The sequence below is a fragment of the Staurois parvus genome, unplaced genomic scaffold (genome assembly GCF_062004578.1).
Source record: "Staurois parvus isolate SC_StPar_1 unplaced genomic scaffold, SC_StPar_1.0 ptg000371l, whole genome shotgun sequence".
Lineage (NCBI taxonomy): Eukaryota > Metazoa > Chordata > Amphibia > Anura > Ranidae > Staurois > Staurois parvus.
Genome location: NW_028318167.1, coordinates 3027255 through 3042134, shown reverse-complemented (window position 1 = coordinate 3042134; position 14880 = coordinate 3027255). Strand labels below are relative to the sequence as shown.

Genomic DNA, 14880 nt, shown 5'->3' with positions numbered 1-14880 from the left:
GGGGGCTCCCCGAGCACTTGTCGTGACAGTTGTAAAGTGGTTTTCATAAGTATTGGCACCTTATGGTGCCTACACTTAAAGTGATACTAAACAGAGAAGTTTTAATTGCCATAATTCATTCACATAGATCATAGATATCATGCCACAGTCATTTTTTTAAAATCCGCTAAGTGCCTTATTCCTGCAGAACTGTTGTGTAGTCACATGACCTTTCTCAGTACTTTGGCATCCTTGGGAGGGGCTTCTATTACTACAGTATGAGTCTGTCTGCACAGCCCTGATTGGTTGATTTTTTTACTTTACAGGTATTAGCAATTACATATAAACAAAGCACTGGGCTTAAAGAAAGGCCACTCTTACAGGCATTAGTCTTTTTTCTTTTCAGCCTGTAGAAGCACCTCTATGTTAGCCACGAGTCCATGCACACATAGCTGTTTACAGGCTGAAAAAAAAACACAAAAGGAAGGCTCAGGAGAGAAGCAGGAAAAATGCTGAACACATCTAAACACGCCTAAACGCGTGTTTAGGCGCATTTGAGCGCTAATACATTCCAGTGGCCCGATTTTATATTTTTAATTCTAGCCAGCAGAATCCATTAACACTCAAATGTTTGGTGCGCCTAAATGCATGTGCAATACGTGACTTTAGACACATTTTTAAACACCTTTTCTGCAAGGAGCTATAGCATGCAGAGGAGAAAAGCAAACATGTTGTGTGTATGAGGCCTAAAAGTAATACAAATAGTACAGCTTCTGATAATATTTTTATTTTACAACCTACATATTATTATTACTTCTGAGCATTTAAAAGCATGTAAAGGACATTCATATGTAACATTACAGTGACAGTATTTACTTAATTGTAACTGTTCTAAATTTGTACACTGCTTTGTATGCCTCTGATCATTCAAGAAGAAATTATAACAAAAAAAAGCGCAAAATCCAAAAACAAAATTACATAAGTGAACAAAAACTAAATTAATAATAAGTGTCCATATAAAAATAAGTCCTCATTCCCATCAGAACCAGTAATAAATATTCAAAATGTGCTTCCACCTATCCACCACGTGAAAAATATTGACCGCACTCACCAGATGGAGGTGAGTAATGAGCCTTATAGGATATAAGGGATCCTATAGCCCCTCCAAAAGAGATCAAATCTTCTTTTTCACCCTGCTTAGGTATATAAATCGTCTCCACTTTATTCCTCCATGGATTCCTCAATGGTGTATAGAGAAAGAAACTGCATAGTGTAATACTGCCACTTCATATAAAATATAAAGATAGAATAAGGCCACTCACATGTTTAAATATAATTAAAAGCCTTGTTTAATAGCCTAGATGGCTTCAAGATAACCAATTTCCACAATGCAAAGATAGGGATCTCACGCTTCTGTAGTATCTGCAGAGGATGAACAGCCTTCCATCTCTAAGATGGCTGCTTGAATCGCATAACTCGGCGTGCGTTCCAAACACCGGAAGTGACATGAGCCAGAATGACAGCGGACCGGAAGTGCGTCAACACGTTTCGCCCCACTCACAGGGTGTTCTCTCTGTTTTTTTGCTGTTTTTTTGTTATATTATTATTGGTGTTTCTCACTGTTGCATAGCTGCATAATCACTTAGTATTTTCTTTTTGGCGCTGGGATATATATTTTTGAAGAAGAAATTATAACTTAAGTCTGTCAAGAGGCTGCAGTCCTGTCTTGGAGGCAGTGCAAAACAATTAAAGTGTACTGTATGTCCAGCAAAAACATTTTTTTTTCTTTCAGTAGAGTAGGCTTAACCCCTGTCAGCATTTTATTGCTTTTTGCATGCCTGTTGCAGATTTATCCTCACTTCTTGTAAAACCTGTCGTCACCAACACTGACAGTAATTGAGGGAAAATATCCCTAACAGAGCCCTGGATATCATTTTGATACAGCAAGCATGGCTTCATTTAGTATTCCTGGGAAAAATATTGTGAAACACAAGTTTGGATAAAAGGATTGGACTTTCAGACTTACTGTTGTAACTGGCTAGTAACAGGATTTTGGAGTGTATTTAAGGCTCGGCTCACACTAGGGCCATTTCCCAGACCGTGTCACGGCAGCCTATTCATTTGAATGGGCTGCCATGCCTCGCAACATGCATGGAGAAGGTCCCTGCCTGTTTCCAGAAATCTCAGCCTACACTGGGAACTGCGCTGCACTGCGGTTCTGATTTCCAGTGTGGGTAGCATACTATTAAGAATGATGGCATCTGCCCACGAGTCCCGCGTTTTGCGTGCGGGTGGTTGTGGCTGTGGGATGAGGTGTGGGTCCTGCAGTGGCTTCCACCTGCACTAGTGTGAACCAAGTGTAAAGCCTAAATAAGAGCTTCTTTGCTCCCTTTACACCTGTTACAGTATAAGTTCATCTTTTAAGTATGTGCATTTATAAATTGTTTCCTGCAGGAGCCTGGAAAGCATTGCACCCCTGATCAGGGGATGTTCCCATGAGCTGTGTGGAGGGGGGGGTGTACTTTTCCTCCAATCATCTCTCAGAACTCTCTTCACTGAGCTCTGCAGTGTGTAATTTCTGCTCTTTGCCCCATTTTTTCAAAACTTTCAGACAATCTTTAAAAATCCTGCACTTTGAACAGATGTAGAGAATAGAATAGAAGACTGCAGATAAAAGTAAAGAGGTACAATGTATGTAGGAGGATTTCATCTCTGTGTATCACCTGAGGCCAGTCACTTCAATGGGTATATGTAAAAGCTTACAACCACTTTAACTGCAGTGTAATGAAAACTGCACCATCTGGTGAAGGTGCCTGAATCTCGGTACTGGATGAACAGTTCACACTTATGTATTTCAGCCCTGTATTTGTTTTGTTCTTCTTTTCTAGTGTTTTAATGCAGTTTATCGGTGGTAAAATATTAGAAAAAGACCCATTATGAGTTTTCTGTAGTTATAAGTTTGAGCTCTTTCATGTCGGTCAAAGATGAACTTTACTTTGTTCTTTTCACCTGAATTTAAAATTGCTGCATGGAGGACGGTTGTACTTTTTGTATAATTTCAGAAAGTGCAGTGAAAATCATCTACTTATTGCTGGTGCTTGATCTAGGGAAGATGTGTGATTTCCAGTGTAGTTTTCCAATATGCTTATTATATTGTAATTGTGTCTGAAATTGCTGTGATTCACACTTTCTATGTAAATAAGTCACCATGCCTTTCTCTGGTTAGTAATTATTACTGTAATTGTTCCGACCTATACCGTTCCGTATCGTCGTTAATTGCTGTGCCCCCTGACTTTCTTTTCTTTAAAGCTGGAAGGGTTTGTCAAAATATTAAAGTCCTGGATTTGTGTTCTGTTTTTAAAGGTACAGAAACAGATAAAATGTTTCATTAAAGCTGTTCAGAGGACACAGTACCTAGTGAGATTATTTTGTTTCCATCCTATTTATCATACTGCTTGCTTGGTAAATTCCTGTGATTGTCTACTTAAAGCAGAACACCCTCTCAGTCAACATGGACTATTTTTAATCCTTATGCTGCTAGCATTGATAAATAGATAGGAAAGTATATTATAATTACTTGTTTTAAACATTTGTTTTACATTTCTTTAGTTACTTCTTGGTTTCCATGCCTAGGTAAATTACGTCATACATCCCAGGAGTCTTCATGAAGGGAGGAAGGGTTTTCTCAGCTAAGCACACTCTCCTGCCTGCATGCCTGAGCTAAGGGCAGACTAATTCCAGGAAGTAAATACTACATGAATCTTCTGCCCTTACTCAAGATGGCCAGAAAGGATGGGTGGTGTTTCTCAGTGGTTTCTCAGCAAAATAGAGCATGGAGACATGGATTAATGCTTGAGTTTGCTTTGAAAAATGAATTAAACAATGTTTTTGGTTTGTTGTGCTCAGATACAGCAAAGTTCCACTTTAATTTTAGAATGCCTGTGAATCTGAAGATTCTAGATATGGGGCAAGTCTTCCCAAGTTCACAGCCTCACCCTTCCTAATAGTGAGGAAGGTTGCACAGATTAATCTCAGGCATTTTGAGAATCATTGTGAAAAACCTGGTGATTTTATTATAATTGGTATATTTAGAAACTCACTGTTGCACAGCTGCAGTGTTTGCTAATGTTAAAGAGTTCACTGATTGATTATTACCTTTCATTACAAGGTTATGCGGATGCCATGTTCAGCACTACTGCCATTTACAGAATACTATGTATTTATTCAGGAATACAAGGCCTTCTCTGATTTGATGAGGCGGAGACAAGGGATAGTGATGTCTTTATCTCTACCTTCTACAATCAGAGAATGCTTTGCAATCACTGAAAAAAATACACAGGTTTCTGTAAATGGTGGCAGTGCCAGGCCCTGTAGTCGGTGTGTAGTGGGGAAGCAGCGATCACTTGTTGAAGCACCAAATACTACATTGATTGTTAGAATCTGGTCCCTCAGATATGAAATACACATACTTACATTAGTCCAACCATGACCAATGTAAGTATGCAATAAAGATCACGCCTAGAGTTAAGCTTTAAAAACGTTGTATTTCTGCACAAAATTCCTCAGGTCACTAAAGTGAAACTTTTACTAACTCTACAAGTCTGCAGGAATACAATCTCAGCATACAGCAACACAATAATTTTACAAAACTTGTACCCCGTCATATTATAAAGCTCCAAAATGACATGACAAAATGTTGTCCGTCTTCTGCAGGCAGGAAGAAGCATTCTCAGTCTCCTCTCCTCTAGTGATCAGGCTGCACATTGTAACTTTGTAACAAATCAATGTAAGGCTGCATTCACACATGAGCGGTCTGGGAATGCGGCCAGAAATGCTCATTTCTGGCCATGATTTTGGAAATGAGTAAAAAACATGGCAAAATGAACATCAAGCTTGTGGTGGCAGTATTTCTTAAAGGCACTCTAAACGCTGATAGCAGTCATGCATTTTGTCGAGTGAAAATGCACTAAAACATGCTTGGCCCACTGCCAAAAACAAAGTGCTGGAGGTACTTTGGCATGTTTGCTGCACATTAAAGTGAATGGGCTGCCCTATGCTGTCACACAACAAATGCGCAAAAAGAAAGCACTAAAAAGGGTGACATGTCATGAAAGCATCTCAGTTCAGGAAGTAGATATTGACCCAGGGGGAAAGGCTTTTTATATATATATATATATATATATATATATATATATATATATATATATATATATACAGTATCTCACAGAAGTGAGTACACCCCTCACATTTTTGTAAATATGCTATATATCTTTTCATGTGACAGCACTGAAGAAATGACACTTTGCTACAATGTAAAGTAGTGAGTGTACAGCTTGTATAACAGTGTAAATTTGCTGTCCTCTTAAAATAACTCAACACACAGCCATTAATGTCTAAGCCACTGGCAACAAAAGTGAGTACACCCCTAAGTGAAAATGTCCAAATTGGGCCCAATTAGCCATTTTCCCTCCTTGGTATCATGTGACTCGTTAGTGTTACAAGGTCTCAGGTGTGAATGGGGAGCAGGTGTGTTACATGTGGTGTTATTGCTCTCACTCTCTCATACTGGTCACTGGAAGTTCAACATGGCACCTCATGGCAAAGAACTCTCTGAGGATCTGATAAAAAGAATTGTTGCTCTACATAAAGATGGCCCAGGCTAGAAGAAGATTGTCAAAACCCTGAAACTGAGCTGCAGCATGGTGGCCAAGACCATACAGCGGTTTAACAGAACAGGTTTCACTCAGAACAGGACTCGCCATAGTCAACCAAAGAACTGTGAGTCTGACCTTCCTTCCTTCCACCCACCCCTTCCTTCTTCCTTCCTTCCAACCACCCCTCCCCATCTTCCTTCCTTCCACCCACACCTGCCTTCTTCCTTCCACCCCACCCTCCCTTCTTCCTTCCACCCCTCCCTCCCTTCTTCCTTCCACTCCTCCCTCCCTTCTTCCTTCCACCCATGCCTCCCTTCCAGCTGTCCTTCCCTCCCTTTTACCCACCCCTCCCTCCTTCCCTTCCTCCCTCCCTTCCTCCCTCCCTCCCTTCCTCCCTCCCTCCCTTCCTCCCTCCCTTCCTCCCTCCCTCCCTTCCTCCCTTTTACCCACCCCTCCCTCCCTTCCTCCCTTTTACCCACCCCTCCCTCCCTTCCTTCCTCCCTTCCTTCCTCCCTTCCTTCCTCCATTCCTTCCTCCCTTCCTTCCTCCCTTCCTCCCTTTTACCCACCCCTCCCTCCACCCCTCCCTTCCTCCCTCCCTTCCTCCCTTTTACCCACCCCTCCCTCCCTTCCTTCCTCCCTTCCTTCCTTCCTTCCACTCTTTCCTTCTCCCTTCCTTCCACCCATCCTTTCCTTCCTTCCTTCCACCCACCCATCCCTTCCTTCCCACCCCTCCCTTCCTTCCCACCCCTCCCTTCCTTCCATCTACGCCTCCCTCCCTTCCATCTACGCCTCCCTCCCTTCCTTCCATCTACGCCTCCCTCCCTTCCTTCCATCCTCCCCTTCCACCCCACCCTTCCTTCCTTCCACCTCTCCTTTCATTCTTTCCACCCTTCCCCTCCCTCTCACCCCTCCCTCCCCTCCCTCTCTCCCTCTCCCTCTCTCCCTCTCTCTCCCTCTCTCTCCCTCCCTCTCTCTCCCTCCCTCTCTCTCCCTCCCACTCCCTCCCTCTCTCTCCCTCCCTCTCTCTCCCTCCCACCCCTCCTTTCCTCTCTCCCACCCACCCCTCCCTCCCTACCTCGCACCCACCCACCCCTCCCTCCCTACCTCGCACCCACCCAGCCCTCCCTCCCTCCCTACATTACACCCACCCACCTACCCACCTACCTACCCACCCACCTACCCACCTACCTACCTTACACCAACCCATTCCTCCCTCCCTCCCTCCCTCCCTCCTTTCCTTCCTCCCTCCCTCCCTCCCTCCCTCCCTCCCTCCCTCCCTCCCTCCCTTTCCTCCCTCCCTTTCCTCCCTCCCTCCCTTTCCTCCCTCCCTCCCTTTCCTCCCTCCCTCTCCTCCCTCCCCTCCCTCCCCTCCCTCCCCTCCCTCCCTCCCTCCCTCCCCTCCCTCCCTCCCCTCCCTCCCCTCCCTCCCTCCCTCCCTCCCCTCCCTCCCTCCCTCCCTCCCCTCCCTCCCTCCCTCCCTCCCTTTCCTTCCTCCCTCCCTCCCTTCCTCCCTCCCTTTCCTCCCTCCCCCTCCCCCCCCTCCTCCCCCCCCTTTCCTCCCTCCCTCCCTCCCTTTTCTCCCTCCCTCCCTTTCCTCCCTCCCTTTCCTCCCTCCCTCCCTCCCTTTCCTCCCTCCCTCCCCTTCCTCCCTCCCTCCCTTTCCTCCCTCCCTCCCTTTCCTCCCTCCCTTTCCTCCCTCCCTCCCTTTCCTCCCTCCCTCTCCTCCCTCCCTCCCTTTCCTTCCTCCCTCCCTCCCTCCCTCCCTCCCTCCCTTTCCTTCCTCCCTCCCTTTCCTTCCTCCCTCCCTTTCCTCCCTCCCTCCCTCCCTTTCCTCCCTCCCTCCCTTTCCTCCCTCCCTCCCTTTCCTCCCTCCCTCTCCTCCCTCCCCTCCCTCCCCTCCCTCCCCTCCCTCCCTCCCTCCCTCCCCTCCCTCCCTCCCTCCCTCCCCTCCCTCCCTCCCTCCCTCCCCTCCCTCCCTCCCTCCCTCCCCTCCCTCCCTCCCTCCCTCCCTTTCCTTCCTCCCTCCCTCCCTTTCCTCCCTCCCTTTCCTCCCTCCCTCCCTTTCCTCCCTCCCTCCCTTTCCTCCCTCCCTCCCTCCCTTTCCTCCCTCCCTCCCTTTCCTCCCTCCCTCCCTCCCTTTCCTCCCTCCCTCCCTCCCTTTTCTCCCTCCCTCCCTTTCCTCCCTCCCTTTCCTCCCTCCCTCCCTCCCTTTCCTCCCTCCCTCCCCTTCCTCCCTCCCTCCCTTTCCTCCCTCCCTCCCTTTCCTCCCTCCCTTTCCTCCCTCCCTCCCTTTCCTCCCTCCCTCTCCTCCCTCCCTCCCTTTCCTTCCTCCCTCCCTCCCTCCCTCCCTCCCTCCCTTTCCTTCCTCCCTCCCTTTCCTTCCTCCCTCCCTTTCCTCCCTCCCTCCCTCCCTTTCCTCCCTCCCTCCCTTTCCTCCCTCCCTTTCCTCCCTCCCTCCCCTCCCTCCCTCCCTTTCCTCCCTCCCTCCCTTTCCTCCCTCCCTCCCTTTCCTCCCTCCCTCCCTTTCCTCCCTCCCTCCCTTTCCTTCCTCCCTCCCTCCCTCCCTTTCCTTCCTCCCTTTCCTTCCTCCCTCCCTTTCCTCCCTCCCTCCCTTTCCTCCCTCCCTCCCTCCCTTTCCTCCCTCCCTCCCTCCCTCCCTCCCTCCCTTTCCTCCCTCCCTCCCCTCCCTCCCTTTCCTTCCTCCCTTTCCTTCCTCCCTCCCTTTCCTCCCTCCCTCCCTTTCCTCCCTCCCTCCCTCCCTTTCCTCCCTCCCTCCCTTTCCTCCCTCCCTCCCTCCCTTTCCTCCCTCCCTCCCCTCCCTCCCTTTCCTCCCTTTCCTCCCTCCCTTTCCTCCCTCCCTCCCTTTCCTCCCTCCCTTTCCTCCCTCCCTCCCTCCCTCCCTTTCCTCCCTCCCTCCCTCCCTCCCTTTCCTCCCTCCCTCCCTCTCCTCCCTCCCTCCCTCCCTCCCTCCCTCCCTCCCTTTCCTCCCTCCTCCCTTTCCTCCCTCCCTCCCTTTCCTCCCTCCCTCCCTCCCTTTCCTCCCTCCCTCCCTCCCTCCCTCCCTCCCTCCCTCCCTCCCTCCCTCCCTCCCTCCCTCCCTCCCTTTCCTCCCTCCCTCCCTTTCCTCCCTCCCTTTCCTCCCTCCCTCCCTTTCCTCCCTCCCTCCCTCCCTTTCCTCCCTCCCTTTCCTCCCTCCCTCCCTTTCCTCCCTCCCTTTCCTCCCTCCCTCCCTTTCCTCCCTCCCTTTCCTTCCTCCCTCCCTCCCTCCCTTTCCTCCCTCCCTCCCTCCCTTTCCTCCCTCCCTCCCTCCCTTTCCTCCCTCCCTCCCTTTCCTCCCTCCCTCCCTTTCCTCCCTCCCTCCTTCCCTCCCCTCCCTCCCCTCCCCTCCCCTCCCTCCCTCCCTCCCTCCCTCCCTCCCTCCCTCCCTCCCTCCCTCCCTCCCCTCCCTCCCTCCCTCTCCTTCCTCCCTCCCTCTCCTTCCTCCCTCCCTCTCCTTCCTCCCTCCCTCTCCTTCCTCCCTCCCCTCCCTCCCTCTCCTTCCTCCCTCTCCTTCCTCCCTCCCTCCCTCCCTTTCCTTCCTCCCTCCCTCCCTCCCTTCCTCCCTCCCTCCCTCCCTCCCTTTCCTTCCTCCCTCCCTTTCCTTCCTCCCTCCCTTTCCTTCCTCCCTCCCTTTCCTTCCTCCCTCCCTTTCCTTCCTCCCTCCCTTTCCTCCCTTTCCTTCCTCCCTCCCTCCCCTCCCTTTCTCCCTCCCTCCCACCCACCCACCTATCTCTCCCTCCCTACCTACCTTACTCTCTTGTACTACTTTCTCCACTGGTCACCAGGACAGTTAGAGATGGTAAACCCCCCCTTGATGGCATAAAAAGTTTTCTAAAACATAAAGAGGAACTTAACTAGTCCTGCCCATACCTTTCTGGATTGACAGCTCTGTTTCTGCTGCTGAAACCCTCCTACTGTGAGCTGCAATGTCTGGGGGGGCGCATGTAAGATATAAATGAACTAGGATTTTCCTCAGTAAGGAAAGGTAAAGGAAGTATTTTGTTTACTTTACAAGGCCTGTACATCACATAGTAACTGGATTTGGGACTTGTTTAGACTGGCATACAGAAGCCTTCAGTTGTACTTAAAAAAGAAAAAAAAAGTTTGGGCTTTACTTAAATGACATACAAGCGACAAGTCTACAGTTTGTACAGAAATATCTCCATTTGTCTTCATCTATTTCTATCACCCGCTGCTCAACAGAATTGTCTGTCTTTAGAAACAGAGGGAATGACATTCTGAGATTTGCCCTGAAAATATTCTCAGTGTGGATCAGGGCATTGGTACGTGGCCTTCATCTGTCAGGCCTCTCTGCAGTATATAAAAGATATGGGCCAAAAAAGATGTCTTTTTTATCAACTACCTGGGACGCTGTAACATGGTTCTCAGAAGTGGCAGCTATTGTGGCTGGAGACTGAAATTTTATGTGATGTCGTATCTGAGGTCTGTATAGAATTCTTCGTTTTCATTGAGCGTCTCTTAAATAATGAATGTTAGCCTGAGTTCAGCGTAGGTGTAAAACTGCTCTGGGGACATACATTACTGTCACAGCAGCAAGCTTGTTAGTTCCTCAGAGACAAAGCCTCTGTCAGGCTGTCATTACAGAAAACATGGTGTATGCTGTTCCTGTGGATCCCTCTGTACTCAGGAGGCTGCCATTTTCTTACTGCATTCAATATCTGAGAGGCGGTAGTTTATCTAACCACTGGGAACCTGTGGCAGCATGTGGCCTCTGATCTCTGCCATTTGTATTGAATAATGCTGTCCCTAAAAACAGTAACTTTGTAAATTCTAATGGTAAAAACTTTCCATAAAAAATATATACATTTTTACAAATTAAAGTAGTTCTAAAGATTAAAGTTTTTTTTTTTTTAACCTTAGTGCATTCTCTGCATTAACTTCTTGCCGACCAGCCACTGCAGAAATACGGTGGCAGGTCGGCACGGCTGGGCAAAACCACGTTTTAAAACGTGCTTTTGCAAAACAGGTAGGAGGCGCGCGCGAGGTGCACCACCTCCCTACCTGCACCGCCGATCCCGGCCGCGGGTGTAAGTCACCAGCAATCACTGACAGAGAGCAGGGCTGCAGTAGCTCTGCTTTCTGTCAGTTCCCTGACAGCTCCTGACATGCTGATCCGGAGAGAAGAGTTTATCTCTGCCGATCAGCGTGCAGTACACACCCCCGCCTCCTAGTAAAATACTCCCCTCACACAGTTAACCCTTTCAGTGAATAAAAATGTTAACCCCTTCCTCCCCAGTGCCATTAGTACAGTGTCAGTGTTTTTTTTTTTTTTTGCACTGATCACTGTATTGGTGTCACTGGGAATGTCAGTGACCCCAAGTCAGTTCCCCCCCAGTGTCAGAATGTCCGCCGCAGTCCCACAGTCCTGCCACGCAAGTTTAAAAAGTGACAGATGTTCGGGAGGAGAACCACCCCCAAATGCTGTCATATGTGGGTTGGTTTGGGGGTGGCCCATTTTCACCATTTTACCCCCTAAATACAAATGTAACACGGTCCAAAAGGTGGAGTTAACTTTTTAATGGCTAGCTACACACAAGCAGATATCTTTTCTCTTTTGCATGATGAGGTTTGGGATGAGCATTTGGGATGGCCACTTCCATCCTTCACCAGCATTATAAGTGCCCTAGTAGGTGGTACAGCCCTCTTCTTACTTTCAGATGGGTTACAAGAGTCTGTAAAGTTCCTAGGTTAATATCCCATCTGATGTAAAAAGGAAGTTCTTTTTGGTCATTGAGGGGAGGTGTGCTTGATAATTATGATCGTGAAATAGCAATGACCAGGGGCGAACAGACAACTCATGGGGCCCCCGGGCAATAGGGGATCATGGGGTCCCTGTGTCCTTGCCCAAACTCAAAAAAGCCTATGAAAAAGGTACCAGGGGCATCTCATGGGGCCCCTACTACCCCGGGCCCTCGGGCAGTGCCCGAGTTTCCAAATGGTCAGTCCGCCCCTGGCAATGACCTTTAATAACAATAGCAACCAAAGACCAGGTTAGGGCTCGAAATCTGCACATTGCAGTTAAATTGTCCTGTTTGTGTTGCAGAAATGTATCTTACATATAGAGTTCAATGATTTCTTACAAAATATATACAAATATAACATGCACTTGAAAGCACAACATAACTTGCAGATGTGAACCAGGGGCTCACAGGGATCCAGTCAAATCAAATAATGCTGATTTCTGAGTTGTTGCTTGTTGGCCTATCAAATTTAGAGCACAGCTCCCTAAACATTTTCACGTTGTAACTTGTGTTCCTGTGCTGCCACTAAATTCAGTTGAATTGATTGGTCACATTTGTATAGAGAAAAATAAATATATATGACTGGCTGTGCTAATTATAAGTGGCTGATACTTTTTTGTGCGTTGTCCCTCTCCCATAAGAAAATGCAGTGTAAATGGGTTCTCCATGTTTCTTCCCTTGACATCCAGCAATTATAATATTTCCAGGCAGTTAAAATGATAGCATGTCTCTTTAGATGATGCTTTTATGAATACCAATGAACAAATCTAAAAGCACAGCAGACACCCTGATGTCTATTGTTTTATTATACCAAGCTAGTTATCTGGTTTTGATAGGTGCTACCACTGCGTTGCCTTGTTTAGAGAAACATAATGGCTAACGTATTGTTTGAAGTCAAAGAGCAAGAACAATTTCCTGTTGAAAAGCCTATGAAGGCATATAGATTCTAGGCACGTTTTATTTTGAGATAATGATTCCAGCGTGCAGAGTTGTTATGCAGTAAGAAGCAGCATGCTTATTAATTTTGTGAAATAGTGATCAACAGTGAGCCGTCTTATGCATTAATGATCCTGGGCTCTTTCTTTGTCCAGACTTTGGAAGCCAACTGGAAGATAATTCGTGACGAGGGGCTTGCTGTGCTGGATGAAGCTAAAGGCCTATTTCTGCCTGAAGATGAAAATCTGAGGGAAAAGGGAGACTGGAGCCAATATACATTGTGGCAGCAAGGTAAGTAGGAAAGAAAAATGCTAATGAAATTGATTTAAAAAAAAAAAAAATGAAATAGATTTTTATGCATATGTGATAATGTTAGGTAAATTCAAAACCAACATATCTGTACTTAGTGGATGCTATCATACTTGATAACCCACAGCTTTTGGATTTTCTAGAGATATTATACTGTATCTCCACTTGAGTTCCCTAAAACACCCACCTTCTTTGCCTTACTATTACCGCTGGATCTACATATTTTTCATTATTTGGAAAAAAACAAAGGCACGAGGTAGGAAAGAGACTTCTTGGTCTGCAGTGTGAGAGCACAGCCAGGAACTTCAGATTTGAGATCTTACCGGAGGGAGTTCAAAGAGGGTGTTCAATGCAAGACTGTCTACCTGTAATTTGGATACATTTATTAAACCTAAAAGCAGGCACTTAAAGGTGGCTGCATATACTAAATTTTAGTCTCCAGAGCACCCCAGGAGTGCCCAAGCCCAGGGCACCGTGTAAATATCAATATCTCAGCTGGAAGATTAGCACTGTGCAACACTCTTGACTCTCTTGGACATTTTTATGTTGCTAAATACAGATGCGGGCGATGGGAGACTTGGATCTCCTGGTAGCTTCCATTTTATACAGTCTCTGGGGCTCCCAGAATAAAAAGAAATATGTACAGAGTAGAATCTTTAGCCATTTAGATAACTTTATCCACCTGAAAGATTCGCTTTCAGATTTCAGATGCGTCAGATTTACTTGGTTTCCATGCAGGTTTCCTTTACATTTTCCATTCACCCACTGACAAAAAATGGCCATGCAATTTATTAGATTGGCTACACAAACCTATGACTAAAGTGTGTAGAAGTTCAGTACCTAACCCAGATTTTTAGACAACAAATAGGGGTAATGAAGGTGGTAGTTTTATGACCATGTGTGCTGACGGACACAGGCAGCACATGACAGCCTGTTTGATAAACATTTGTTAATTAGATGTCATTTTGAAAAATATTAATGAAGCAAGATGGATTTTGAACCTGACCTACCTGAAGTTAGACATTTGTTCATGTCATTCTGAATGCTGCTGAATTGAAATGAACAAGGTCTGAATGATGTGAGACAAGTGGAGTTATAAACAGAGTCTTTCGTTCCATGAATGTTTGTCTTTTCTTTAGGTCGGAAAAATGAAAAGTCCTGTACCGCTGCACCTAGGACATGTGCTTTATTAGAAAGATTTCCTGAATCCATTGGATGCCGCAGGGGGCAGGTACAGTTCATCAGTCTTTTTCTCTAAGCCCAACAAATGTGGGTAAAGGCCCGGCTGGGGTGTATGGGGGTCTCTAATGATCCAAGATTTCAATACATTGTAGTAGAAACCACATCATTTGATATGCCCTATCATAATTGTATAATTAACTACCAAGATCCCAAAGTAATGGCATGCTAACTTCTGGAGTCCAGATTTTATTGAGTGTTAGCACTGCCACTGTATTTTAATATGCATGTTTTGAGCTAAGAGAACATATAGAGTAGCACTTGTTGAGTACACTGCTATATTTTGCAACAAAATGCTTGGTTCAGATCACATTTCTATTCCGCTCAAGCATTTAGTAATGACGGGCACTGCAGAGCATCGATTGCAATTATACACACACCAGCCACTTTATTAGGTACACCTGTTCAATTGCTTGGTAGCACAAATTGCTAATCAGCCAATCACATGACAGCAACTCAATGCATTTAAGCATCTAGACGTGGTGAAGACAACTTGCTGTTCAAAAGTTCAAACCGAGCATCAGAATGGGTAAGAAAGGGGATTTAAGTGGCTTTGAACGTGGCATGGTTGTTGGTGCCAAACGAGCTGGTCTGAGTATTTAAAAAACGACTGGGATTTTCATGCACAACTATCTCTAGGGTTCACAGAGAATGGTTCGAAAAAGAGAAAATATCCAGTGAGCGACAGTTGTGTGGACAAAAATGCTTTGTTGATGTCAGAGGAGAATGAACAGACTGGTTCGAGATGATAGAAAGGCAACAGTAACTCAAATAACCATTCGTTACAAACAAGGTATGCAGAATACCATCTCTGAATGCACAACATGTCGAACCTTGAAGCAGATGGGCTACAGCAGCAGAAGACCACACTGGGTGCCACGCCTGTCAGCTAAGAACAGGAAATGGAGGCTACAATTTGCATAGGCCCAGGTATGGTAGGGTCAGAATTTGGCGTAAATA

General features: G+C 46.5%; 1 protein-coding gene across 3 annotated transcripts in view; it reads left to right on the top strand.

Annotated features, from left to right (window-relative positions):
- The window catches only part of ASPH (aspartate beta-hydroxylase), a 257770-nt gene that overhangs the window by 229444 nt on the left and 13446 nt on the right, over positions 1-14880 (top strand). For all 3 annotated transcript variants that reach the window (XM_089685319.1, XM_089685317.1, XM_089685318.1), the window contains 2 exons: positions 12528-12663; positions 13821-13912. In XM_089685319.1, the coding sequence (XP_089541445.1) occupies positions 12528-12663; positions 13821-13912 (228 nt within the window). The remainder of the gene's footprint in view (positions 1-12527; positions 12664-13820; positions 13913-14880) is intronic.